This window comes from Gorilla gorilla, chromosome 6, assembly GCF_029281585.2.
Source record: "Gorilla gorilla gorilla isolate KB3781 chromosome 6, NHGRI_mGorGor1-v2.1_pri, whole genome shotgun sequence".
NCBI lineage: Eukaryota > Metazoa > Chordata > Mammalia > Primates > Hominidae > Gorilla > Gorilla gorilla.
The window spans coordinates 167,846,403-167,873,978 of NC_073230.2; the positions used below are offsets into that span (position 1 = coordinate 167,846,403).

Genomic DNA, 27,576 nt, shown 5'->3' on the forward strand with positions numbered 1-27,576 from the left:
AGGGGGAAATAAAAATAAAGGGCTGAAATCTGACAAGTAGCTGTGTTTAAAAACCTCATTCACCATCACAGCAGGCAGAGTCATTTGTATTTACTTTGCTTTCAATTTATAGGCCAAGTAGCTAGCATTGAATTGATTGTGGTTTCATTTCAGTGGATTCCCTATTAAGGCCTCTTGATGACGATGGTCCTTAAGGATTAACACTATTGAAGTGTGGGAAGTAGGTGGCGAGGACTGAAAGGCCTGTCATTTTCCACCATTTTTGTAGCCACAATGGAGTCGAATGGTTGGTTTCTCTATTTACTGCATGAGCTTTTCTAGTTAACCAACGCCCCTTTTCAACTCTTTTGCAGTAAATTATCCACAAAATGGATTTTCCCCCTGCAGAATTTACAGAGCCCCTGGTCTATGATTTGTGGGTTCCCACAGGTCTAGAAGGGGAATTCCCAAAGCTCCGAGGAAAGATTCTTGCTCCAAAGGTGCTCAGGGAGGAGGAATCTCTAAGAGCACTTGGGTCTATTAATAATTATTTGTAAAAACCAATTTTCCTCATTATCCTTCTTAGGATTTTGAATCCGTCTGTGTCAATAACATGCTCACTCTCAATGAGAAGCTGGACTCGTTTTTTGTGTGTGGTGTCTTAAAAAGTTCTTTTATTTTGTCAGCCCAATGCCAAATAATTGGATGACTGAAGTTTTCACTTTTTAGATGTTTTTTTTTAATGTGTCATGTTTTCTTAACTTTTTATTTTGTAATCAGCTTTCTCAGGTTGAAATGTTTTTCTGTAAGTTCTAAGTCAAGATTTCTGTTCCAAATCACGTAGGCAAAGCCTAAATTATATCCTTAACAGTATCCAACTCAGATGCTCTCCCTAGTCATGACCAATGATTGCGTTTCATGACATGGTATGGGTGATTCTCATCAGTTCATGTTAATTTTTTTTTACAGTTTCAGCTAAAAAACAAAACCAAACAAAATGCTTACCCCCATGTAAGGTGCATGCATAGCTGATGGCCCTTGAGATAATGGCCAGTCAGCGTTGTCCTTGCAAACCAAGCAGCTCCTCCAGGAAAGGATCCCCAATGACTAGGAGATATGGGCTGGAGTTCGTGGGGATGAGAATGAGGCCAAGACAGGCTGAGCACCTGCTTAAACCAGGCCCTTGCAGTGAGCCCGGCCAAATCAGGCCTTTCAGGTCCTTACATGGCAAAATGTTGTGATGGTTAATTTTATGTGTCAGCTTGCCTGGGCTAAGAGGTGCCCAGATAGCTGGCAAACGTGACTCTGGGGTGTGTCTGAGGGCATACGGATGAGATGGGCATCTGAATTGGACTGAATAGCATCTCACACTCTGGAACGGGAATGGGTGTCATTTAACCCGCTGAGGGCTGGAATAAGACATGGAGGTGGAGAAAGGGAGACTGCTCTCACCTCTTGAGCTGGGACGTCATCTTCTCTTGCCCTTGAACATCTGAGTTCCGGGTTCTTGGGCCTTTGGGTTTGGACTGGAACGACACCACTGGCTCTCCCGTGTCTCCAGCCTGCTGACAGAAGATCATGGGACTTCTTCATCATTGTGTGAGCCCATATGCAATAAAAATCTCCCTCTAAATCTCTATATTCATCCTATCGGTTCAGTTTCTCTGAAGATCCCTGACAAACACAATTGCTGTCACATGTCATGAGCACTTTGGGTTCCAAAAAAGACTCAAGTAATGCCCAGAACAGCACCCTATGAACTGAACAAGGGAAAAGCTGAGCAATGTGCTTTGCCATCACTAAATGCACAGAATGTCTGAAGAATTAGGCCCCCTCATAGCACCAGTCATCTGTGTGTGGTGCTATGGTGCTACCAGCTCACTCCTGGGGCCTCTGAGAAACTTTGCTCAGTCACGCATTTGAAAGTGTCACAGTGGCATGAGGGACCTGTGGCCAGTCTAGAGCCTCATTCCCAATGTTCTGTCAATAATTCTGTCCCTAGGTGCTAACTGGCCAAGGTTATTTTGAGAAATATCTTGTGCATCAAGAGAGAAGTTGGTGCATGTGTGTGTGTGTGTGTATGTGTGCATGTATATTATGTGCATGTGTGTATGTGTGCATGTATATTATGTGCATGTGTGTATGCATGCATATATGTACATGTGCACATATGTGTATTATGTACATGCATGTATGAATGTGTAAATGTGTATGTGTGCATGTATGTGTGCATGTGTGTATGTGTATATGTGCACACGTGATGTGTGTGCATTTATTCACTTGTGTGCATGTATGTGTATATGTGCATGCATGTATGCACCTGTGTGTATATGTACATCTGCATGTATGCGTGTTGTGTGTGTATGCACACATGTGCATGTATGTGTATTATATACGTGCATGTATGCATGTGTGTGTGCATATATATGCATGTATATTATGTGTGTGCATGTATGCATGTTTGCATGTGTGTGTATTATGTGTGTGTATGCCCGTGTATGTGTGTGCATACACATGTGACTCTTTCTGTTTTTTTCTGAAGCCTGTTGTCCCCTAGGGGCAGAGTCGGACTCTTAATGGGCTCAAACTTGCTGACCACTAAATTCCTGTTAGTTTTTATGAACAAGATACTGTCTTACATATTCTGGCCCTTTTAGCAGATTTTCCTTCCAGACAGTGTGGGTGGGAGGTGACCTCCTAGGACAGGACTCAACTACCTTTCTCATGTGTGAACTCTCACAGCGTTTCCTTTGTGTGGATTTGCACATGCAGACATTTATGTGTGTGTGTGCATGTCTTAAGACTGGCTGCTGGAAATGTCCAGAGTTTTAAGTTCATTATGATGCATCTGACAAGTTTTCCTCCTTGCAGGGTGGAGGGGCATGTCATACAGCCCCAGGGCTTTTACAAGCCACCCCAAGCCCCACCATTTTTCTTTCTTTCTGATGTTTATGGACAGATAAACTTCTCTTCTTGTTACCCTTCCTGAAAACATAACATCCATTCATTTCTATTGGAATTCTACAGGGAAGGTGGCACTTGAGGAATTTGTGAATATCTGTCTTGCTCCAACTCTCCATTGCTCTAAAAATGATGGCATTAAAGGGCATTTAGACAGAATGCTGGTTAAGAGCATAGGGTCTGGAGCTAGAAAAGGGGGTTCGAGTCTCAGCTACGCTAGTCTGGCCGTGTTACCTGAGTGAGGTGTTAATGTCTCTGTGCCCCTGTGCCTGGGGCTCCTTCAGGAACTGGGACAACACACCTCCTTCATAGAGTTGCTATGTCGGGTAAATGAAGTAATCTACACAAAATGTTTCACACAGTTCCTGGCTCGGGGTAGGGATGAAGTAAACGCACGCCTTGATCTATGTCAGTTCTGAAGAACCGTTAAGTACATGGTTAAATTATGGGTGAATATGGTTGTTTAACTTCAAAAAAATCAAAGACCAAATCCATTAGCATATTTTGGCTGATGGTCGTGGCTAAGAAGTCCATTTATTAGTAAAAAAGAATCCAGGGTTTTAGTGTTTCCATAGCAACAGAACAACAAACACTGACCCAGAAATCGGAGAAAAGTCTAAAATAAAATTGTCCTTTGAAGGCATCTTTGATTGCCTTCTCCAGGTGTGGGCAGAGCCAACGCCTCCTCCCAGCGGCCTGCCCCGGCCACCTGGCCCCTCTTCCACCTGCCTGGTGCCTGCCTTCCATGGCACTGTTGCCTTCTGCATGCTGAAGACTCGCTTGCTGGTGGATTTTGGTTTGTTTATGGTTCACCTTCTGCTGCTCTTCCTGCCTAGAACAGGGTCTGGCCCATGGGGGATGCTTGGTAAATAAACTAATGAACAGAGGTCAGTGGCCTTGGCCATGGCCTTGACAGGCGCCAGCTGGTGTGCACAGACCTGTGGACACAGCATCATCAGATGTCAGAACAAGGAGCTATTCGAGAAAAATCAGAAATGAAGGAAAGTTCTGTGTTTCCAGGGTGACCGTTTGTAATTAATCACCTCTTGACCTTGTGGAAACGTCTTAGTTATTTAGCGTAACAATTAATAGTTTGTAAGGAATCCAGATGTTCTCCTAAATTAAAAAAACATACCCTACTTTTGGGTTAAACAGTAGCTATTTTCCTCAGAGGAGAGGTTAAGTTTTAGATAGTTTCTGTGTAGGATTTCTAAAGGAACTACTTTGTAAAAATTGGGATTTACCACTTACTTTTTGGTACATTTGTGTAGTCTCTGGAATGTAGTACAAGGGCTCAAGAGAAGCCTGTATCTCACACTGGTGGCTGTCAATACAACTAAAAACGACTGTGTGCTTGGCATGTACTTGGTGTATGCTTGATATGTACTTGGTGTGTGCTTGGTGTGTACCTGGCATGTACTTGGTGTGTACTCGGCATGCACCTGGCATGTGCTTGATGTGTACTTGACATGTGCTTGGTGTGTACTTGACATGTACTTGGCATGTGCTTGGTATGTACTCAGCGTGTCCTTGGTGTGTGCTTGGCATGTACTTGGCATGTTGTTGCTGCTGTCCTAGGTGCCTCTGCATCTGGTGTCCTGGGGCTTAGAGCTGGTCATCTCATAATCATCTTGTGTGCAAGGACATTAAGGCTCAGGAAACATGGGGGACCTGCCCAAGCTACATGGGCAGAGGAGCTGTGGCTGCTCCTCCAGCTCCTGGGTCACCCTGGGACACCTGAAGGGGGTCCTGCTGGGAGCTCCCAGGAAGCCCATCTGAAATGCAGCCTGGTTCACTGAAGGGCCTGACTTTAACCAGGCTGATATGGTTTGGATTTTGTCCCTGCCTAAATCTCATGCCCAACTGTGATCCTCAGTGTTGGAAGTGAGGTCTGGTGGGTGGTGATTGGATCATGGGGCGGATTTCCCCCTTGCTGTTCTCGTGATAGTGAGTGTATTACTCCATCTCACACTGCTGTAAGGAGCCTCCCTGAGACTGGGTAGTTTATAAAGGAAAGAGGTTTAATTGAATCATAGTTCCACATGGTTGGGGAGGCCTCAGGAAACTTACAATCATGGTAGAAGGGGAAGTAGGCACATCTTACATGGCGGCAGGCAAGAGACAGTGTGTGAAGGAGGAACTGTCAAACACTTATAAAACCATCAGCTCTCATGAGGACTCCCTCACTATCATGAAAACAGCATGGGGGAAACCACTCCTATGATCCAGTCACCTCCCACCAGGTCCTTGACACGTGGGGATTACAATTTGGAATGAGAGCTGGGTGGGGACACAGAGCCAAACCATATCAGTGAGTGAGTTCTCAGGAGATCTGGTTGTTTGAAAGTGTGTGGCACCTCCTTTTCTCTCTTCTTCTTCCTGCTCTGGCCATGGAAGATATGCCTCCTTCCTCTTTGCCCTCTGCCATGATCAAAAGTTTCCTGAGGCCTCCCCAGCCATGCTTCCCATACAGCCTGAGGAAGTGTAAGCCAATTAAACCTCTTTTCTTTATACAATACCCAGTCTCAGGTATTTCTTTATAGCAATGTGAGAACAGACTAATACATAGGCTGATGGCTTCAGCTGAGGAAGTGAGTGAGGGTAACAGTGTGATATCAGTGCCTCCAATAGTGGCTCATCTTACTTGAGATTGGCAGCTGTGCCTGAGGGGACTGGTGTGGATAACCGGTCTTGGGGCTTGTGAACATATACAACTCCTAAGTTGTGAATAAAAATGGTCACAGCACCGGAGCTGTGGTGCTGTTCATTCCTCTGGGATTTTTCATACAGGACTCATAAGAGTGCTGTGTGAGAACAACCAGGAATGCTGCAAAAACACTCGTAGGTTTTCTTTCTCCCTGCCCCCCACCATCTTATTTTTTGCTTTTATTTCCTCAAAACACTTTGTGAGCATTTGTTATTGAAAATAGATTGTTCTCCAAGATGCAGATGGTCAGCTGTGGACACTGGTGGGGGTGACGCACCCCATGTATTTTCAATATAATGTAAGAGTCTGAGCTTCAGACTGTCTTGTAAGATCTCCTGTGGACTGATGATATTTTTTTCAAAACCAAAGTATCATTACATTTGTTTGTAGTTTTAAGATAAAAAGGTAATTGCCAAAAGATGTTTTTCACTAATATTATCTGGGGTGAACATTGTGACCTGGAAGGGTAGGTAGGGCAGCCACGTTGCGTCCCTGGCTGCCTTGGGCTCACCTGTGCTATGGGGGTGTGAAGGAGGTGGAGCTCCCATGAGCACTGGGGCTCACCCCACACCTTTCCTTCCTGTGGATGCCTTTCCCTTCTTCTGGGGATGTACTCTACTAGTTTGTATAATGGTTCACATGTGTAAGTGACCTTACTGTATTTAATATGGGGACAGGGTAGGGTGGAAACTAATATCTACAATTATCTTTATGTTGCCTTCATTTTTGGGAGATATTTCGTTTAGATGTTAAATTCTAGATTGGCGTTTTTCCTTTCAACTCTGTAGAGGTGTCTTCTGTGGTCTTCAGTGTCCATTGTTTCTGGTAAGAGGTTTTGTAGAAAGTAAAAAGTTTCCTCTTCAAAGTTTCCCTTGTTAAATAATAAATCATAAGTGTTAGAAGTAATAGTTTCTTTTAAAGACTAACTTCCTTCAAGCCTCCTTGCTTTGTGCTAATTACTCTTTGTTGAGTCCTATCCTTTGTAGCTGTTGGACATGCTCACAGGCATGTTCCAGCTCACAGCCTATGACTCTTCCTTATTTGGAAATGTTATTGCTTCTTTAAATCTTTCGTAAGCAACTTCCTCTTTTCCTTTGTTCTTCCTTGCATTTACCTATTTAAGAAAGTTTTAGGTTGTTAGCAAATCAGGTATCAGTTTAGACTGTGAGGTCTGGCTCCAGCCAATGGATGCAGGACACAGTAGTCAGGATGACCCAAATGCGTAAGGGATACATATGTCTGCTTTTCCTTTGTTTGGTGTACTCTCGTGGCAAAACTGCTGGCGAGAGTACCCTTTCTGCAGAAAGTAAAAATTGCCTTGCTCAGAGAATGTATGTTCAAGTGCTATTTCTTTGTGGCACTGGGGAACAGGCATTGCTAACAGGTTTCCTGTTTGTCATTATTATTGTTTCCCTCCACGAAATGCATCTTTTTTTCTCGTTAATTATAAGCTTTTGCTTTTTTTTTTTAATTTTCAGTGGTTTGACCATGATGTAATTAGATGTTTTATTTTTTGTTGATTTGTCCTTGTTTGGGGTTTTCTGAGCTTCTTAAATCTGTTGTAAACCAAAGAGCGTCTGAGACAGGTCTCAATCCAATTAGAAGCTTATTTTGCCAAGGCTATAGGTCATGACCCATGACAAAGCCTCAGGAGGTCCTGAGAACATGTGCCCAAGGTGTTCAGGGTACAGCTCGGTTTTATACATTTTAGGAAGACATGAGACATCAATCAATACATGTGAGGCATATGTTGGTTTGGACTGCAAAGGCAGGACAACTCCAAGGGAAGGGACTTCCATGTCATAGATGGATTCAAAGGTTTTCTGATTGACAGTTGGTCAAAAGAGTTATATAAGGACCTGGATTCAATAGAAAGGAGTGTCTGGGTCAAGATAAGGGGTTGTGAGGACTCAGGTTCTTATTATGTAGATGTCTTGTAGGTGGCCACCCAAGAGGCAAATGGCTCCTATTCAGACCTTAAAAGGTGCTAGACTCTCAGTCAATCATTTCAGGTTTGGAAAAAGATCTTGAAAGGGAAAGGGATTCTGTACAGAATGTAAAATTTCCCCACCAGAGACAGCTTTGCAGGGCCATTTCAAAATATGTCAAAGGGGCTAGGCATGGTGGCTCATGCCTGTAATCCCAGCACTTTAGGAGGCCAAGGTGGGTGGATCACCTCAGGTCAGGAGTTGGAGACCAGCCTGGTCAACATGGTGAAACCCCATCTCTCCAAAAATACAAAACTTAGTTGGATATGGTGACATGCACCTGTAATCCCAGCTACTTGGGAAGCTGAGGCTTGAGAATCATTTGGACCCAGGAGGTAGAGGCTGCAGTGAGCTGAGATTGTACCAGTGCACTCCAGCCTGGGAGACAGAACAAGACTCTGTCTCAAAAATAAACAAACAAAAACAAAAACGACAACAACAAAAGCAAAATATGTAAAAGAAATATATTTTCGGGTAAAATACTTTGATTTCCTTCAGTACCTGCCCTCTGTCATGTGATGCTATACTTGAGTTGGTTGGGAATTTGGTATCTAATTGCTACAGAGCGTCTGTTCTGTCAGTCTTAGGATCTCTGTTTTAACGTGAATGCTCATCAGTTGTGTCTGAACTTCAAAGGTAAGAGGAGAGGGGAGGGGCGCCAGCTGAGAACACTGTTCTGGCTGCAGTACCGTTACTGCTGAGGTTATACTTGGATGACTGAGGGATGAAGGCAGATGAAAATTAGCCACACTGACAGAGGAGAAACACACCCACTGGGGCCGGGCAAACTGTCCAAGGAAAACTGTCCAGAAGTAACAGCTCCTCACTTGAGCCCAGGAGTTCAGGACCAGCCTGGGCAACACGGTGAGACCCCCCTCTACAAAAAAATCTAAAATGAGCCAGGTGTGGTGGTGCACGTCTGTGGTCCCAGCTACTCGGGGCTGGGGTGGGAGGACTGCCTGAGCCTGGGAGGTTGAGGCTGCAGTGAGCTGTAATTGCACCACTGCACTCCAGCCAGGGTGCAGTGCTCCAGACATAGCAAAACCCTGTCTCAAAAAAATAAATACATAAAAAAAGAAATAATAGAAGTAACAGTCCCCCCTGGACATTAAGGATGTGACTTCCTTCCCATTCATCCCTTCTGACTGGCTTGATAACTGGATCTAACAAGGAAGTGATATTGCTTTTCTTTTTTTAAACCCTCTCGCTCTATCGCCCAGACTGATGTGCAGTGGTGCGATCTCGGTTCACTGCTACCTTTGCCTCCCAGGTTCAAGCTATTCTTGTGCCTCAGCCTCCCAAATAGCTGGAATTACAGGTGTGCACCACCACTCCAGACTAATTTTTGTATTTTTAGTAGAGACGGAGTTTTGCTATGTTGGCCAGGCAGGTCTCGAACTCTTGGCTTCAAGTGATCTGCCCGCCTTGGCCTCCCAAAGTGTTGGGATTACAGGGGTGAGCCACTGCGCCCAGCTGATATTGCTGTTTTCAAGGTTGGCAGGCCAGAGGCCTGGGCTAAGGCACTCAGACAAGCCCCTCCCCTGCCCACCTGGTCACCACCATTCATAGTGATCATTCATCTGTGGTGAGAGGTGGGCAGCAGATGAATCTGACATGGAAAAACTCAATGCATAACTTTTTGGAGGTTTTTACAAAAGCAGACACTGTGGCCAGTTCATTCAATAAATTTTTTTATTTCAGATACTGTATTTTTCATTTCTAGAATATCCTTTTTAAAGAAAAGTTTCTAAATATCTTCTAAAATTTCTTAGCATTATAACTATCTTTTCCTGTAGAATCTTCGACATATTTATCATTGTTATTTCAAAGCTCTTTTCTACTAATTAGAACATCATGGTCATTGGTGGGTCTCCTTCTACTGACTGATTTTTCTCTTATGTATAAGTCACATTTTTCTGTTCAGGAATTTACAAATTATATACTGTATATAGTGCTTAGGATATCATAGAGACTAGATTTAACTTCTTTTAACTTCATGTCTTGTTTTTTAGGTTTTAATATGTTTCTGGCATCAAAAATATTGTATCAGAATGTCAAGTTCCTACTAAAGACAGCTTTTTCTTGATTTTAAGCATCATCAGCCTAACTCAAACAGAAATGAATTTATACTGAGGACCTGGGTAGCCTGCAACATCATGGGAGATCTGTAGAGCAAGAGTGGTGCAAACAGGCGGGAGCCAAGGGGGCTGGGAGGCAGGAAAACTTGCTTAGTGCATTGCAACTCACTTCACGTTTACAGACATCTCTTACTACCTCTGGACACTGACCACTGCCAGTGCCCCTGGATTCTGGACATCAGTGGTATAAGTGGAAACTTGCCACCCCTCCCCTACCTTTGAGCAATTTCCTAACTGTCCCCACAGAAGCATTCAATTGACAGCCCAAGTCACATGACAACGCCCTGGGTGCCAGAAGGCAGGGAGCTGGATGGCCTGGTTTCCACCTAACTAGCCTTGCAACATGGGGAGGACTTTCACACACAATCCCCTTGCTCTGCCTTATCCTGAGTCTGCATGTTTTTGGTGGGTGTGTCAAGGATTCAAGGCTCTGGTAATCTTTACTTGGGCCATTTTTTGGGGGTAGCGTTTGCAGGGAACAACCCTGAGGATAGGGATAATATCTCCCTCTGGACAAAGAACAGGCCAACTTACTGCTCCCTGTAAGGGCAGTAGATTCCCCAAGCCCACTGCCCCTCAGCTGCAATGCTGACCTATGTGTGTACAGCATCCCTGTGGGCCCTTCATGCCATGCCTATCGACTAGGGGGCCTAGGAAACTGGTCAACACAGTGCTCATGCTGCCGGCTGTGCCGTGGGTCATAATGAAGTCCTTTGTCTCTGATCCAGGAGTCTTGTATCTTCTGCCAGTCTCTGTGGAACAGTGACAAGTGGACTGTGAGCTTGTGAGCAGGCAAAATGGAAGGCCCTGACATCTCTTTGTCCGATTGTCTCAGGTGTCAACAGCACCTCTAAATACATACCTGTCTCATCTATTTCTCAGTACTGAAGATTCAATTGTTATCCAGGAGATTTTTCTAAACTATAATGTATGAAATGTTAAGAGATGTCTTAGGAAATTCTTTTTTAAAAGTTTGTGTGTGGAAAGATGACAGCAATAATCCTCTCCCATCTGTCAGCTTGCCCCTGTGCAGTGCAACTCTGCCACTCTTCCCATCAAGTTTATTTCTTCACCTCTTGAATCTGATGTGTCCATGCAATTTGCCTTAGCTAATGTGATGTTAAGCAAATTTAACCCAAGAAAAGCAGAGGCTGGAAAAAGGCCAGCACATTGAGGCTGTCTTCCTTTTGCTGTGTGTGGGGACCTGAGACCATGATGCAAGCAGATATGATCTCCTCTGCTGCAGAGGCCTGGAGAGCTGTGGCTCCCCTGCCAGCACCTGCAAGTCTCACTCACCAGACCATCCCTGACCAGCCATCCCCAGCTGGGTATATCTGCAGCTGTGAGAATGTCCCAGCTAGAAAGCATATGAACCACATGGCTGAGCCCAACCCAAACTGCTGACCCACAGCCTTGTGAGCAAATAAAGTGGCTGTTTTATGCCCCTTCCTTTTGGTATCATGTGTTTTGCAGCGATGGGTAACATACTCAAGATAAATTAACAAATTTCAATGGATTCTAAGATGCTCATTTGAACATCTTAATGCTTTTAAAGTTGTGATGTGTCTTATATTCCATGGCATGCCATAGTTTTATTAGCAGTGATTATTGTTCTTTCAAAAGTACACGTCTTTCAATCAATAGCTTCTTAAACTCAATAAAATACAGTTTTGGAAATACTGTGCTAAAAATAAAGAATTTCATATATTGCAGAACTTTTCAGAGACTTTAGTAGGTTAACGTGGAGTGTGACTCTCCAAAAGAAAGTAGAGTAATACAGTATTAAATAATATATAACTTATATGAACATATGACATGTATACTGAAGTAAATAAAAATTCCCCAAACCACAGGACCACGACCCATCAATTTTTTGCTTGTAGTTCCTACTGATATTTCAGAGGAGCCCAATTCAGGAATTTGGGATCAAACATCCCTTCTCTCCAGTCAAAGTAATTCATATACTGGCTTCTTGACTTAGATGGCCTAAAATGTCAGAGAACATATTCTGAAAACAGTGCAGGAAAAAAGAAAAGGAATAAAGGAAAAATTGAAACAGGAATGCCTTGCCTAGAACAAAGACAACAATGTGCAAATCTAAAAGAAAATCAAAGGTTAGTGATTTTGTTGTTAATGTTTTAAGATATGTTCCCTTTGACTAACAATAATTGAAGCCTCTACATTAAAAATGACACCAAAACTCTTACATTGGCTCTACTTTGTCAGAATTGTGAGAAGAAGCTTTTCCTGTTAGTTGGTAATAAATAAAAACTCTCTCCATAAGACAAATATGCATTTTCACAGCGGGAGAAAATTAAAATTCACTCCTGGAAGAGCAATTTCAAATTGGAGGCATTTATATCCCATTAGCAAAAAGTTAACATATCTGGAAAAATGATGTCTGAAATATTTTTTTATGACCCAGAAATGGTATTTCCTTTTTTTTTTTTTTTGAGACAGAGTCTCGCTCTTTCGCCCAGGCCAGAGTGCAGTGGTGCAATCTCGGCTCACTGCAAGCGCCACCCCCCGGGTTCACACCATTCTCCTGCCTCAGCCTCCCGAGTAGCTGGGACTATAGGCACCTGCCACCACACCCGGCTAATTTTTTGTATTTTTTTTTTAGTAGAGATGGGGTTTCACCGTGTTAACCAGGATGGTCTCGATCTCCTGACCTCGTGATCCAGCCGCCTCCGCCTCCCAAAGTGCTGGAATTACAGGCGTGAGCCACCACGCCGGCCCGGAAGTGGTATTTCTACTTTACGCAGTAGGATTGAGTTTTGCTCTGTTGCCCAGGCTTGAGTGCAGTGGTGAGACCATGGTGCACTGCAGCCACAAACTCCTGGGCTCAAGTGATCCTCCCAGCTTAGCCTCCCAGACCACGAACACTGCCACCATGCCCGGCTAATGTTTTAATGAAATGGTGGGTTTCTGTAGAGATGGGATGTTATGTTGTCCAGGCTGGTCTCAACCTCCTGGCCTCGGGCCTCCCACCTCGGCCTCCCAAAGCCGTGGGATTACAGGGGTGAGCCACTGTGCTCAGCTACCTAGTATTATTTCTAAAGCACTCAAGATCTTTATGGTAATGTAAAATATATTAAAATCTCAGAATATTAGTATTGGAAGGCGCCTGGTAGTCAGCTGGTTAATCTCTTCCGCTAAAGCCCTAGTGGACCTTCCCTGACCCCCGCCGTGATGAGAGCCCCCCATTTCATGACATAACACGTCCTCTTCAGCAGATGCTTTCTTTATAAGTGCGACTTATGTTAGGAAAGGTTTACCGTTTTTCCATTTCAAAAGTAATCCATGGTCATTAGGGGTAGAAGGAGGAGGAAGAGAGAGGCCTCCGGAGCCGGCTCCCCGAGGGCGCGGCGCATCCGTGGCCCAGGTGTCCTCGCGAGGCTGCACGCCGGGTAACCGCGCACCCATCGCCTTGCCATGGTAACCGGGGCTTCCCGCTTACCGCCAGCTCGCGCCACCCCTGCTCTTCAGCGGCCTCCGAAGGAGCCCAGAAGCCTGTGAGCTCAGCGCCCAGGCAGGTCTCCCTTCCTCAGGCCGCGGATCCTCGCTCTGCACGGTAGGGGGCGGGCTGTTCCTTTCCGGCCTGAGGAGGCCCCTGGCTTCCCGCGCCGACGTTTGACGTGTGGCAGGGACCCGATTGGCGTTTCCTCATCTCAGATGGAGATGTGTGCTGTGCAGAGACCGTGGCTGGGGCGCCACGAGGCTGCCCGACTGCAGGCGCCCGGCGGAACCCTCGCTCAGGTCCGGCTCAGTCTCGGGGCAGGCGCGGTCCCTCGCCCAGGCCCCCCACCGGCCTCTCCGCGCCCCCCATCCGCGCACCCCGCGCTGTCCCCGGCGGTCTGGCCTGGCGTCTGGAGCTCCGGGAGCGCCTGTCCTCCCAGGGCCGATGCCAGCGCCCGCCCTCCGCGTTCCCGGCGTTGACAGAATGTCCAGGCGCGCAGGGCCCGTGGGTGGGGCCTGGGGACCCGGCCCTGCCCTCGCGCACCCTCCAGACCCGCCACTTCTTAGCTAGCGAGCGGCCGCCTCCCCGCCCTCCTTTCAGCCACTCGCTCCGCGCAGTCAGCTCTGCTGACTCTTCCGGAGGATTCTGGAAGGTTCCAGAGGGTGTGCCGCCGAGGCCCTGCGAGAGGGCTTTCCCTGGGGAGAACATTCCAGAGCAAGGTAACATCCATAAACGGAGGCTGAAACGGCCTGAGACGTCCCGGGAGTAACGAAGACCCCAAGGCGGCCCCAACTTGAGGGGGGCGAGGTAGCCAGTAATGGGGGGCGGTGGGAGGGACGGGTAGGCAAACGCGCTGCCCGCTGGGGACGGACGCGCCTTGGGGCAGCCGGGGAGGCCCCGAACGCAGAGATGGGGGAGGCCAGGCGGGTGGGGAGGAGCCCGCGGGGCCGTTAAGGGGGTTCCAGGCAGGCAAGGCCGCGCGGCCTCGGGGCTCTGCGGCACCCAGGTTTCTCTTTCTTTAATTTTTTTGATGGAGTCTCGCTCTGTTGCCCAGGCTGGAGTGCAGTGGTGCGATCTTGGCTCACTGCAACCTCCACCTCCCGGGTTCAAGCGATTCTCCTGCCTCAGTCTCCCGAGTAGCTGGGATTACAGGTGTGCGCCACCACATCTGGCTAATTTTTGTATTTTTAGTAGACAAGGGGTTTCACCATGTTGGCCAGGCCGACCTGAGGTGATCCACCGCCCCACCCCCAGCCTCCCAAAGTGCTGGGATTCCAGGCGTGACCCCCCGTGCCCGGCCGGCACCCCGGTTCTGACGTTGCCTGGCCCCAAACCCTGTGGGTGGCCCCTTTGGAGACTGGACTCCGCAGGTCGTCTTGGTGGAGGAGGCGACTCCAGATGCTCCGCTTGGCTGTGGGCACAGGTGGCGGGGGCGTCCCGTCCTCCCGGCCGCGTTCAGCTTCTCTTGCGTTTCCTGCGCCTGCACCGCATCCCTCCGAGCCCGGCGACTCCCACGACGGCACGGCCCACACACGAGCAGCTGCGGGGAAGGGCGGGGACGCGGTGGAGGCGGCCGTGGGTGTAGAGTGCAGGGAAGCGGGGCGCACTCCCTGCGCTGTCGGAGGGGGCCGGGGCAGGGGCGACCTCTGGGCCGCGAACCTGCGGCCGCTGCTGTTCCCCAACGCCTCGATTTGGGGCCTGTTCAGCTGCAGACGAGCCGGGACCCCGTTGGCAGCCGTGCCGCGCCCCTGGGAGCTGCTGTGAGGAGCCCACACGCCATCGCCGAACCCCGACTCCAGCTCAGAAGATCCGGCACAGGCGCGGGGGCGGCGGGCATAGTCTCCCCAGGAGGCCAAGGAGCTCGCAGGAAAGGACCCGGCGCACACGGGGTCGGGGCGGGGACCGCTCCGACCTCCACGGGGCCAAGGGTGGGGAAGGTAGGAAGCCGCGCTGGTCGGGACGAGCTGGGACTCGCCTGTTTAATTTCAAACACGCCTTGAAAAGACCCCTGGCTTCCGGGAGGTCTCCCGCTGCGCCTGCTTTTGGGGTGCAGACCCGGGGCCCCCTCTCCAAGAACCCGCAGTTCCGCCCCGCGACCTGCTGTCGGGGCCTCCTCCTCGTCTTCCTCTGCGCTCCTCTGCAGGCTTAGGGGGTCCCTGGCATTTGCGGCCACCGGTCATGTAGAACAGTCTCCTGTGCGGTCCGCGGATGATTTCTGGTTCGCTGTCGGCTACAGACGAGGCGAGAGAGGAGTCAGGTCATGGACAAGCTCGCCTCACCACAGCGCATCGTTTCTCAGCTGTCTGTTTCCACCCCGTTTTCAGTCCTGTCCCTTTCCTCTGCCTCAGGGAGAATTTGGAATCTTTGCTCAGACAGAGCCACGTGGCCACTGGACATTTACCACGGCAGCCTCAGGCTTCCTTATCAGCCGCGTCCATCCACGGTGACCTCAGCGGCAGGGCTGCAGGGAGAGGGGCGGCCCCTGCGACCCCCGCCGCCAGCCCTCCGGCCCTTGCCTGGCCTTCCAGGGCAAGCGTTTAAAGTCTCCGTGCTTCGTCTCAAAAACTAAGGGTGAGAGGATCCCTGATTCATCGGATTGTGGCGAGGATTAAAGGGGTTAATGTAGACGGATTCCTGGCCCTTCCTGGCGAGTACCGAGGAAAGGGGCCCCAGGCAGCTCTTCACCGGGCTCCACGCTCAGTAGGGGCCATTTACAAACGTTTATCTTACTTGCTTGTAACTGTGCGGAAACCTGTCATCCCCCAAGTCACCGTAGGCTGGGGTAGGCACAGTTGCCACTCTATTCACCAATGAGGAAACTGAGTCTAGGACCTTCTGCCTAGCTCTGCCCGGCAGCCTGGTCCTCACACACCCGCCTCACAACCTGGGCCCCAGTGCCCAGCCACACACAGTAAAAGTTATTCCACTGAGAAATGGGCTCTGTTGGTTTGATCAGGCAGTGAGCCAGCGTCAGCAAAGCTAGGGCAGGGGCTGAGCTGCGCTTATGGAGACAGGGAGACGCCTTTTCCCCAGTGGGGGCTCCGTCCTGCTCTGGGCTTTTCCAGCCCCTCCCAACCTCTGGCCCACCTGGGATCTTTCTGCTGCATGAGAGCCAGGCTCTCCCGGAACTCACGGGGTCACCTGTCCAGGGAGCATCCCGGTTCTGAACGCTTCCCTGTCTATGTGAACCCAATTACTTTGGGGCCCCTCTGACCATGCTGATCTGAGAACTTGAATCATCACGAAGGGACAAGTAACTTAATGAACTGATGTTTTAAACTTCAAATTCGATTTTGTTCCTCTCTTGCCCAGACTAGCTACTTGCTGTCTTTAGAAAAAACCCATTCCTTACTCACACCGACCCTTTTCCCACTCCTTGGGCATTCATTCATACAGGGCCTTCCCACATGTCCTGTTCCCTCTGCTTGAAGGCCCCTCAGCATGCACACACATGCACACATGGACACACAGGAACCCCCAGACACACATGGACACATGCACTCACATGCATGGACCAAGCTCCGAGAGTCTGGATTTTTGTTGTTGACCCATTACCTAGAAGTGCCTGGCACACAGGACATTCTCAATAACTATCTCCTGGCATGCAGTCAGTGCACAGTTAAACCCACTACATCGAAGACCACGGCCAGGTAGGTAGGTACATGCTGTGTTTTCACAGTGAGTCCTGGAAGCAGCGAAAACATGGTTCAGTTTCAGGGACCATCATCTGCAGAATGAGACCACGGCCTTGATGCAGCTGCCAGGACAAGCTGAAGCCCTGGCCCCTGCTCTGTTGAGAGCGGATGGTACTGACTCTTCACGGGCACTTGGGGCATCTGATCTTCGTGTTATAAATATCTTTTCACGTGTGCATCCTTTAAACTCTAGATTAGTTGTAAATGTAAAACTTGGCTGTGTGCAAGTCTAAAGAGCCCTAGAGAATCCTAGAAGATGGAGACTTAGATTTAATGAGAGTCAGAGTTTCACGAGGTTTCCATGATGTGATGCACGTTCTCTGGGGCAGGTGAGAGAGAAGCAACTGGGGACTTCTGGGCTTGGCCAGTCCTCCAGCACCCACAGACAGCACAGCCTCTTGCTCATTTTGGTGATTAGGAGTCTCTTGCATGCTTTATTCTTTGAGAGGAAACAAGTTTATTTGGGGAATAAAAATATTTTTTTTTTCTGGCTTCTGGTGTCTTCTGCTACACACATTATTGCTGCAGCAATGAATCATTCGTGGTTTAAGTCATGCTTATTTAACCCAAATGCCCCAGGCCTCCCCAGCCTTGAAATACGGCCCAAATTCCTTCTAGCCAGGCCTGGCCGCCCACCAGAGCGCAGCGGCTGCTGGCTCCCTTGCCTCTGTGAGAGGCCGGCTCTCCGCACCCACCTGGGGCTGTCAGTGCCCTGATGACTCCAGGATGGCCCTCCCGAAGTGTCATGAAAACTCAGAGGCCTGAGGCCCAGCACAGGTGAGCTGGGGCTGGGCGAGGGATGGAGCCGCCTTCCCACTCCCCTCAGGCCATGGGACCTCCCAGAGCAGTGCCTCTTGTGTCTGTAGCCTCTCTCTCTCTGGAACAGTTCCAGTGACTTCTGTCCACACGAGGCCACCCCACCTCCACTCTCCTGCGAAACTGTCAGCAGCGTCTATGCTGCTCACTAGTCATTTTACATAAACGGTCACTGTGTAGAAATTGGAAGAGCCGTGCCCCGTGGCAGGATAGAGATGGGAGGGAAGCTGGCATCCATGCGAGACCCAGCAGTGCACTCATTTTGTTTCTCTCATCTCCTCCTCATTTTATTCCCTGACTGGCAACTTAGGGTGACCGACACTGGCGCCTCTGATGGTCCAAGCTGAACCCACGTGGAGGAGAGAGGACAGTCGCCCACCACTCCGAGACACGCCTGTGGGTCACCAAGTGCGCCGGTGCCCCTCACCTTGGTGTTCATGACGGTTCAGGTGACTGTCCGGAAGTGTGTTGGTCATTGTGTTTGGAAGGATTAATTGGAAATGGCGTTTTCTCTAAATTTTTCTCTCTCAAACCTTTTGTTAATGTGTGTGATTCCATTGGGAGGATCCCATGGGGGAGGGCTGTCTGGTCTCCAGGATGGGAAAATGCCTGCTCCTCTAAAAGAAAAGTCCATGCTTGGCTCATCAGGCTGCAGAGTTAATTAAGCAGAGGGCTCTCCCTCCCCTAGAGAGGGGAGAATGGCCTGGCCCTGCCTTTGGCCCTCTCCTGCAGCTGAGACAGGACCCTCCTCCTTGAAGGATGACTGCCTTTTCTCCATATTTCACAATAAAGCCCCGGAGGGAAAGGATTGGGTCTTACCCCGTGGTGCCCTCAGAGATATCTGGAGCTACAGATGGAGTTTCCCTAAGGACTAAAGAGTGGCTGGACTCGACATGTGAACCAGAAGGTGAAGTTGGGAATGCAGGGCATGGAACACTCAGCATTAGGGAGCTCTCAGCCCCCGAGGGAGGGTCCATCTGTGGTCTGACCGAAGAGAGGTGGAAAGAACCCCACGCAGTGGTGTGTGGAGTTACAGCCAGTCTGGGGTGAGGAGGGAGTTGGGGAACTCTGGCTGGAGGCACCTGCCGATTTCCACGGTGTAAACACTCCCACCACCAGCGTTCTGCTGCCGACTGCTTAGTTGGGAAGAGATGTGCGCAATTGACTTTCAATGATCAGAATCTGGAAGTCAACACTGATTCAGTGTCTTTATTTATCTACATGCCTTGCATTTAGTTTACCATCTCTTTTGCCCTTTTCAACCTGGAACAGTTTCTCAGTCATGTATTTATTCTTTCAGATGAACTTTGAATTTATTTATTTATTTATTTAGTTATTTATTTATTTATTTATTTATTTATTATTATTTTTTTTGAGACAGAGTCTTGCTCTGTCGCCCAGGCTGCAGTGCAGTGGCGTGATCTCGGCTCACTGCAAGCTCTGCCTCCCGGGTTCATGCCATTCTCCTGCCTCAGCCTCCCATGAATTTATTTTTAAGTTTCCTGGGGGGTGGGATGAGGACCTCTTTGGTCTTTTGTTTGGAATCATGTTAACTTAGTAGACTTCTTGGCTCTGTTGGACATTTTTAAAACAGAAGAGGCTGCCCAGCTGTGAATATCTCATTTCTTATGATACTCATCCATAGTCAGAAGAACCAAGGCAGAAATTGAGGATGCTTGTTGTAAAGTTGGGCTAAGAATACACTCCAGAGTCATGATAGACATAGACTCTGAAAGAAAGGCAGATCTGGAACTAATAAGCAATTATAGCAAGGTCGCAGGAAACAAGGCTAATATGTAAAAGTCAGTCGCTTTCCTATGTACTACAAATGAGCGAGTGGAATTTGAAAAACATAATACCATTTACTGAAAATGAAATACTGAGGTATAAATCTAACGAAGTATGTACAACAGCTATATGAGGAAAACTACGAAACTCTGATGAAATAAGTCAAAGAAGGACTAAATGAAAGGAGAGATATTCCATATTCATGGTCAGGAAGACTCACTATCATCAGAGGTCAATTTCTCACAAATTCATCCGTAGATTTAATGCAACACCAACAACAATTCCAACAAGTTGTTGCCGAACACCAGGGGTTCTGTCCAGGTCATCTGCCCACTGCACAAAAAGCCCCCAGTCTCTGAGACAAAGACAGTTGCCGGGGAAGAAGGCTTTATTCTATTACAGGCGGTGTCAGCTGGAGAGACAGGAGTCAAAACTCAAATCCGTCCCGCCTTCCCGGCTAAAGTCAGGGGTTTACATAGCTGGGAAGGAAGACAGGAGGGGCAAAGAGGGGAGGTGCATGGGTGGAGCACAGAGGGGAGGTGCGTGGGTGGAGCACGGAGGGGGGTGCGTGGGTGGAGCACGGAGGGGAGGTGCGTGGGTGGAGCACGGAGGGGAGGTGCATGGGTGGAGCACAGGATATTTTTGGGACGGTGGAACTACTCTATGATACTATAATGGAGGATGTGTGTCATTACACATGTAGCCAAACCTACATTGACAGCAGTGGCTGCTGCCATCATCCGGCTGCAGCAGGGAAGCGTGGCTGGGGCCTCACACTCTATGAAGCCAGTGGGTGCCCCGCCCCTTCTGAGTCCGGAAGGGAGCTGTCCGTGCTCCCCGTGCTGCTGCACCTGCCCAAACCACAGCTGCAGACCCAGGCCTCCTGCTCTACGAAGCTGCCCAAACTGCAGCTGTGGATATGAGCCTCCCTGTGCACTTGAGGGAGCTGGGAACAGGCAAGATCTGCCTTCCCGGGTACAGCTGCAGCTGCGGCACCCATGGCTGCAAACCTGGGCCTCCTGTTCCAAAAAGCAGGCAGGAGCAAGGGACAAGTAGGAGCCCTGCCCCTTCCGAGTTGGTGGGAGCTCCCAGGTGCAGCTGTGGCCGCCCTCCCAGGCACAGGACCTGGGTGTTTCTGCAGCCTACACCCTCAGGGGCCCCAGGAAGGACCCCCCCTACCACATCCCTGCAGGCTCGGGGGTGTCTTCTGCTGCCTGGCCTCGCTCCACTCCTAGCGCCTGCTCCGATCTCAGAGCTGGGGCTGGGGCCAAGCCCAGGGGCCATGAATGGCCGTGGGAGGTAGATTGATTCCTGGGTGGAAGGGGCAGGTCCCCAGGAAGGGCCTGAAGGCTGGGGGCTGGGCTGCCAGTGCTGCAGACAGGAGTGGGGACTCTTGGTGCCTCTTCTGGGCCCACCCATGACCACTTATGGACCAATCGGCATGCACTTCCTCCCCTCAGAGTTCCATACAAGCTCTGGGCTCAGCCAGAGCAGGGCAGACAAGGGTCACAGGATGAAGAGGACAGAGGGCAGAGAGACGACCGGATGGGATGACCAGCTGCAGAGAGGAGTACCCTCTCCACTGAGAACAGCAGAAGGCAAGACAACCTGTCCACAGAGAGGAGCTACCCTCTCTGCTGAGAGCTTCAGAGACCTGCAGAGACGTCTGAATGACCTGCCTGCAGAGAGCAGCCTCCCTCTCTGGGGCCTCCTCTCTGCTGAAAGCTGAACACTCGAGAGACGACCTGCCTACGAGAGGAGCCACCCACTCCTCTGAGCTGTTCTGACACTAAATACAACTTTTCTTCTTCACCCTTCACTTGTCTGCGTACCTCATTCTTCCTAGACGCAGGACAAGAACTCTGGCAAAGGCGCTGCAGCCACAGAGGTTTCCGGCCGGAAAAGTCGGCACCCCAGAGATCCCATGAGAACGTCACGTGCAGCACTGAGACGGAGCCCTAATGAAAACTGTGGCTCTGGGTGATAATGACGTGTTACTGTGGGTTCATCAGCTGTAGCAAATTCGCCCTCTGCTGGGGGTTGTTGGAAATGCAGAGGCTCTGGGGGTGGGGGTGGGGGTCAGGTATGTGGGAGCTCTCTGTACCTTTCTTGTAATTTGATGTGAACTTAAAGCTGCTCCAAAAAGATAAAATCTTGAAGAAAAGAGAAAAAAAAAAAAAAGGAAGAGAGGAAAAAATGACAGGCAGAAGGTCACGCCTGGCCCCTCAGTGCACGTCCTCAGGCCTCTGCTCCCAGCTGGGGCTGGCAGGCGGTCGGGGGGGCACCCAGCTCCTCCACTCCCCACGCCCACCACAGCTTTCAAAGTTAGGAACGCAGGCAGGGTGGAGGTGAAGTCCGAACAGAAGGAGGAGACTTAAGGGAGGGCGAGCCCTGACTTTGTTTCGTTTTTCTGAGGCGACATTCGGTGCAGCTTTCTGGGTCCCCAAGGCTGACCCTGCTGCACCATGAACCACACGTCCACACCCTCACTGTCTCCCGCTCATGACACCAGCTCACCTGAGACTGTCACCGAAGGCTCTTTAACGTGAAATGAGTGGTTTTAACTATTTTTAAGTACACAGTTGTGTGGCATTAAGTGCATTCACTATGATGTGTGGCCATCACCATCGTCCACCCTAGAACCCCTTCATTTTCCCCAACAAATTCTGTCCCTTTAAGCAAGTGCTCCCCATCCCCCACCCCCTCTTACCTTCTGTCTCTGTGAATCTGATGACCGTCAGCCTCTGAGCACAGTCATACACCATCGTGGGCCTTTTGTGTCTGGCTTACTTCACCGAGCATAATGTCCTCAGGGTTCATCCGCATTGTGGCAGGTGCCAGAATCCCCTTCCTTTTTTAAAGGCTGAATAATGCTTTACTGTATGGGTAGACCACATTTTGTTTATGCATTCATCCGTTAACGGACGCTTGGGTTGGACCATGTTTAGTGGGTGTGAATAAGGCTGCCCTAAACACGGGTGCACAGGCATCTGCCCAAGTCCCTGCTCTCAGTTCTTTTTGAGAAATACCCAAAAGTGAAATTGCTGGGTCATATGGCAGTTCTATTTTCAAGGTTTTGAGGAGCCGCCAAACTGTCTTCCCCAGCGGCTGCCCTGTTTTACATCCCCTCAAGCAATGTAAAGGGTCCCGGTGTCCTCACGTCCTCCAGTTTCTCCACATCCCGAGAACTTGCTGTCTTCTATTTTTGATACTTGTTACCCTAATGGCTGTGAGGTGGCACCTCATTGTGGTTTTGATTTGAATTTCCCTAATGACCTGTGATAGTGAGCATCTTTTCATGGGTTTATTGGCCATTTGTATGTCTTCTCTGAAGAAATTGTCTATTCAAGTCCTTTGACCATTTTTGAATCGAGCTGTTTGTTTTTTTGTTGTTGAGTTGTGGGGGTTCTTTATACATTACTGAAGGCTTATTTTTATGGTCCAATAATTCTTTACAGCACTGGGTGCTCGCTAGCCAGATGCCGCGATTATTTATGGCCTGGGACTGCGGGTACACATGTCTCCATTTGGAGGCTCAGCCAACGTTTCTAGGTCTGTTAACTTGAATTCATCTTTTAAATTGAAAAAAGATTTATTTTCCTCCTTATAACAGTCAAATCTCCGCCTTTCGTGTTTCCAGGGCCAAGTACTATCTGGGGGTAAAATGTTAAAGCTCAGTGAGAAATCCCTGGATACACGGAGGTTACATTTCAAAGGCCAGACCCCTGGTGAGGGCAGAATAATAGTGTCATAAATGGCGATGTTGTATTGTGCAGCTGATAAATTGAGTAAATATTTGCTAAAAGCCAGGAAACCCCCACAGCAATAAGGACAAATGATGTTCATCAAAATGGCAGCTGTTTACTCAAGAATTAGGCAGAACCCGCGGCGGGATGGACACTTGGACGTGCTCTCGGGACGGGCTGGCCAGGAAAGCTGGAGCTGCAGATGGAGCTGGGAACCTCGCCCTGTCCTGAAACCCAAGGGAAAATCAGACTCCGAGGCACCAGTCGCCCTAAACCACCACAGACGGGGTTTCTACCTTCCTAGGAATAAGAGTGGAATATGCACCTGGGGGTGCAGCTTCGCCTTCCGCACAAGGGTCAGCACCAATGTTTCCCTGAGATTCTCAGAGACCCAGGGCGCTGCCACCAGCGGCCTCCTGCCTCCCTGGAGCTCTTACCTCCCGCTCCCTCTCTCTGTCCAGGTGCTTACTTCTGGGAACTAATCACTCAGTTTGTCTGATTTTTTACTTTTAAATCTCTTTCAAACCATTAGTGCCTTTACAGCTTCTTGTAGCCACCGTCAGAGCCAGGCAGCAGGAGAGGAGGAGGCTTGGACTGTGGTGCAGAAAACCCTGTCCAGCCTCACTTGCCTTGGGAAGGCTTTGAAAGGATCATTTATACGCTGGAGGATTCCATGAAGACTTTTTTTGGCCACCCTGAATGGTTCAAGGTTCACCCTGTCTCTGTGAGGCTTGGCCTTGCCTTCTTTCATCAAAAGAAAAACAGAAGCCAAGGCTGAGGCCTTGCTGACCGGTCCCTCCCGAGTCCCTTCCTAACTGGAAACGATGATTCAGTCCAGAACTCCGCCTGCTCAGTCCCTGCTGTAAACTTCGTGGCTCTCTTTAAGTGCTGCTAGATGCCAAGCCAGGGAGACAGCCTGTATCATCAGTGCAGTCGCCCTGGGGGTGACACCAGGGATGATTATGTAAATTCTCATAAAACCCACAGGCAAGTTTTGCTGCGGCCCGGCCTCCAGAGTCCTCCTGGTTGTAAGGGAAAGCACGAACTTGAGCGTGAAGACTCCAAAGCAGAAAAAAAGCAGAGCTCAGGAGGAAGCCCGCAGGGAAGGCCAAACCCTCCTGTGTGTGGAGTGGAGGTCAGGCTGGGGCGGGCGGCCACAGCTCCCCACCCCGGCCGCACCCCCGCCCGCAGATCTGACAGATGCAGGCCCCACTGCACCTGACAGTGCCGTGCTCGAATTGCTCACTCAGCAATGACATATTGGTGACCTGCCGGCACCAGGCACTGTGGACAACGCGTGGGGAGCACTGAGCAGGGCTACCTGCAGAAGGCCTGGAAGCTCACCTTGGGCCAACTGGCAACAGGTCACGTGGCCTCTCTTAATTAATCTAATTTCCTACAAGGCAGCCAGGGGTTATTCCAGGCAAACCTGAATTCCTGTGTGGAACCTCAGGTGCCAACACCTGCACATGTAAGCGGCATCCAGGCTGCACCCCGGAGCCCAACCCTGGACCCCTTTGGGATGGCGAGACCCTGGGCCTCACCCTTCTCACCTCTGAGTGAGGCTTCTCCCTTGAGCCTGTTCCTTGTACCCTACCCAGATGTTTTGGTATTTTTCTGTACCCACATCTCCACATACACAGTGGCACTTCTCACCAAGGACTTGTAATCACAGAAAGCGATGGACAGAGGCAGACGCAGCAAGGGTGATGGGAGCTGGCGGAGAAGATGGTCCAGGGTGCAGGGGCACCGCAGAGGTGGTGATATCACCTCAGGGTCCAAGACGTGCTTCCTAGGGGCCCCCTGGCGGTCTCCAGGATGAGGGGTGGCCAGTGTGGGAGAACCCCAGGCAAAGGGGGCCACGAGAAAGGAGTGGCAGACATTGACAGTGGAAGGTCTGCGGGGACGTGGGGGAGGTGTGCCAGGTGGGGAGGGGCCGCAGGCAAGGCCACAGTGTCCGGATGGTCCTGTGGAGGAAGGGAGCCCCCAAACACATTCACGTAGGGCAGTGCTGTGGGCAGATGCAAATTTTCAGAGTGTTCGCTGGAGATGGATGGGGCCGGACCACCCCCAAGTCTCAGGAGAAGTCACGGGGGAGGAGACTCTGGGACTCTGGGTTCAGGTAAATACTTTGGGTTTGGCGTTGATGCTCCTTTTGGGCAATCTGTAGACTGAGTGATGCCTGTCTCCCTGTCCACTCCCTTCCCACCCTTGTGATTATCCATCAGTATTTATGGGCCTGGCTGGTCAGACCAAGCAGGCCACAGCACAGCATGGAGCTCTAGGCCTCTGTGCGTCTCTGGTGTTTGGATCCTAGGACCTGAGGGTCCAGGGGAGAAGTCGTCTGGGGGTTGGGAGGCTCAGGGAAGAGGCTGCTTCCTGCTGTGGACTTGATTAGCAGCCCCACGGACAGTCACTGGACTGTTAGCGAGGCAGGAGTCCAGAGGAGCCAGGGTGACACCATTTTAAAATCAGCACCGTCTTAAACTAGCAAGGCACACTCCTTGCCACACACAAGCCATGGTCCTAAGATGTTTACAGCTAAGGAAGCAGCTTGGTGATGCCTGCAAAGCAAACTCCAAGAACATAAAGTCCAGACGTCCAATACCCATAATTAGGTCTATGCTTTCAAGATAGTAAGAGTCATGCTATGATGACTGACATGCTAAAATGTCAAGGATGGTTTTCTTTAAACCAATAGAATGATAAACTTTGTCATGCTCTCTGCTCAGCTGCACGTATGCACAGCTTCACTTCGCTTTGCAGACAAGACTCCGGTGTAAGAAAAATGGAAAAAGAAGTTGGTGTGTCCTCTGCCTGCTTTCTGCTCCGTAACAGAGTCGTTTCTAATAAACGTGCCTCTTTCACTGTGCTCTGTGACTGGCCTTGAATTCCCTCTTGTGTGAGCTCCAAGAAGCCTCTCTTGGGGTAGAGACCCCCTCTTCCAGGAACAGGACCACCTCTCACTTCCCCTAGACCCAAAGGGTGACCAAGAGACCGGCTGCAGGGCTTGTGTGGGAAAGTCTTCTTTTTGAGTGAACCTGGGAGTAAACACTCCTGCTGGAGTGGGAAAGTCTTCTGTTCGAGTCAGCCTGGGAGTAACACTCCTGCTTGAGTGGGAAAGTCTTCTGTTTGAGTGAGCCTGGGAGTAAACACTCCTGCTCGAGTGGCTCGCTCATGGGTTTCTGCAAGGAACGTCTTTGAAATATTTGGCAGATCTAAGGCTGAATACAGACCATTCACCAAAACGCTTTCTAAAACCTATCTGGAGTTTTCACAAAACTCCAGATTTTGTGAATAAATTTAAATGGTGTTGCGGAGTCCTGACCACAGAATATTGTTTTAGAAGCAAGTTTTGAGCTTTGGTCTGATGTGCTGATTTTTCCAGCAAGGACACGGAAGCCACATTTGTGATGAACTCCGAGCCATGTCCACCCCTCTGGGGCCAGGCCAGCCTGAAGCCATCTCACTGGCTCTCCAGCTGCCAGAAATGGAGGCTAGCTTCTGATACCAAAGTTCCACACCAGGATATCAAGAGCAGCCCTGCTTACACTAGTGAAAAATTAGACAGGATCTAAGTGTCCCACACTGAGGAAAGAGATGAACTCCAGCACAAGTGTATTACTCTGTTTTCATGCTGCCAATAAAGACATACCTGAGACTGGGTATTTTGATATTTTTTCTTGTCATAAAGAAAAAGAGGTTTAATGGACTCACAGTTCCACGTGGCTGGGGAGGCTCACAGTCATGGTGGAAGGTGAAAGGCACGTCTTACATGGCAGCAGATGAGAAAAAATGAGGGAACCAAGTGAAAGGGGTTTCCCTTTATAAAACTATCAGATCTTGTGAGACTTATTCACTACCACGAGAACAATATGGGGGAAACCACCCCTGTGATTCTGTTATCTCCCACTGGGTCCCTCCCACAACACATGGGAATAATTATGGGAGCTACAATTCAAGCTGAGATTTTGGTGGAGACACAGCTGAACCATATAATTCCACCCCTGGCTCCTCCCAAGTCTCATGTCTTCATATTTTAAAACGAATCATACCTTCCCAACATTCCCCAAAGTCTTAATTCAGCATTAACTCAAAAGTCCACAGTCCAAAGTCTCATTTGAGACAAGGCAAGTCCCTTCTGCCTATGAGCCTATAAAATCAAAGGCAAGTTAGCTGCTTTCTAGATACAATGGGGGTACAGGCATTGGGTAAATATATCCATTCCAAATGGGAGAAATTGGCCAAAACAAAGGAGTTACAGGCCCCACGTAAGTCCAAAATCCAGCGGGGCAGTC

At 49.4% G+C, this 27,576-nt stretch overlaps 1 protein-coding gene across 8 annotated transcripts in view; it reads left to right on the forward strand.

The window, feature by feature from the left end:
• Positions 1 to 26,937, forward strand: part of LOC129523816 (uncharacterized) — a 41,925-nt gene extending 14,988 nt beyond the window's left edge. For 6 of the 8 annotated variants that reach the window (XR_010134801.1, XR_010134803.1, XR_008667456.2 and 3 more), the window contains 3 exons: positions 17,551 to 17,705; positions 18,055 to 18,651; positions 20,993 to 26,937. Coding sequence is in view for 1 of the 8 variants with exons in the window: in XM_055347580.2 (XP_055203555.1) it covers positions 17,551 to 17,693 (143 nt within the window). In the remaining 7 variants the exon portion in view is untranslated. Of the gene's footprint in view, positions 1 to 17,550; positions 17,706 to 18,054; positions 18,652 to 20,992 lie in introns of those variants that run through there. The other 2 variants (XR_010134802.1, XM_055347580.2) reach the window with 2 other exon arrangements.
• Positions 26,938 to 27,576: the final 639 nt, after the last annotated feature.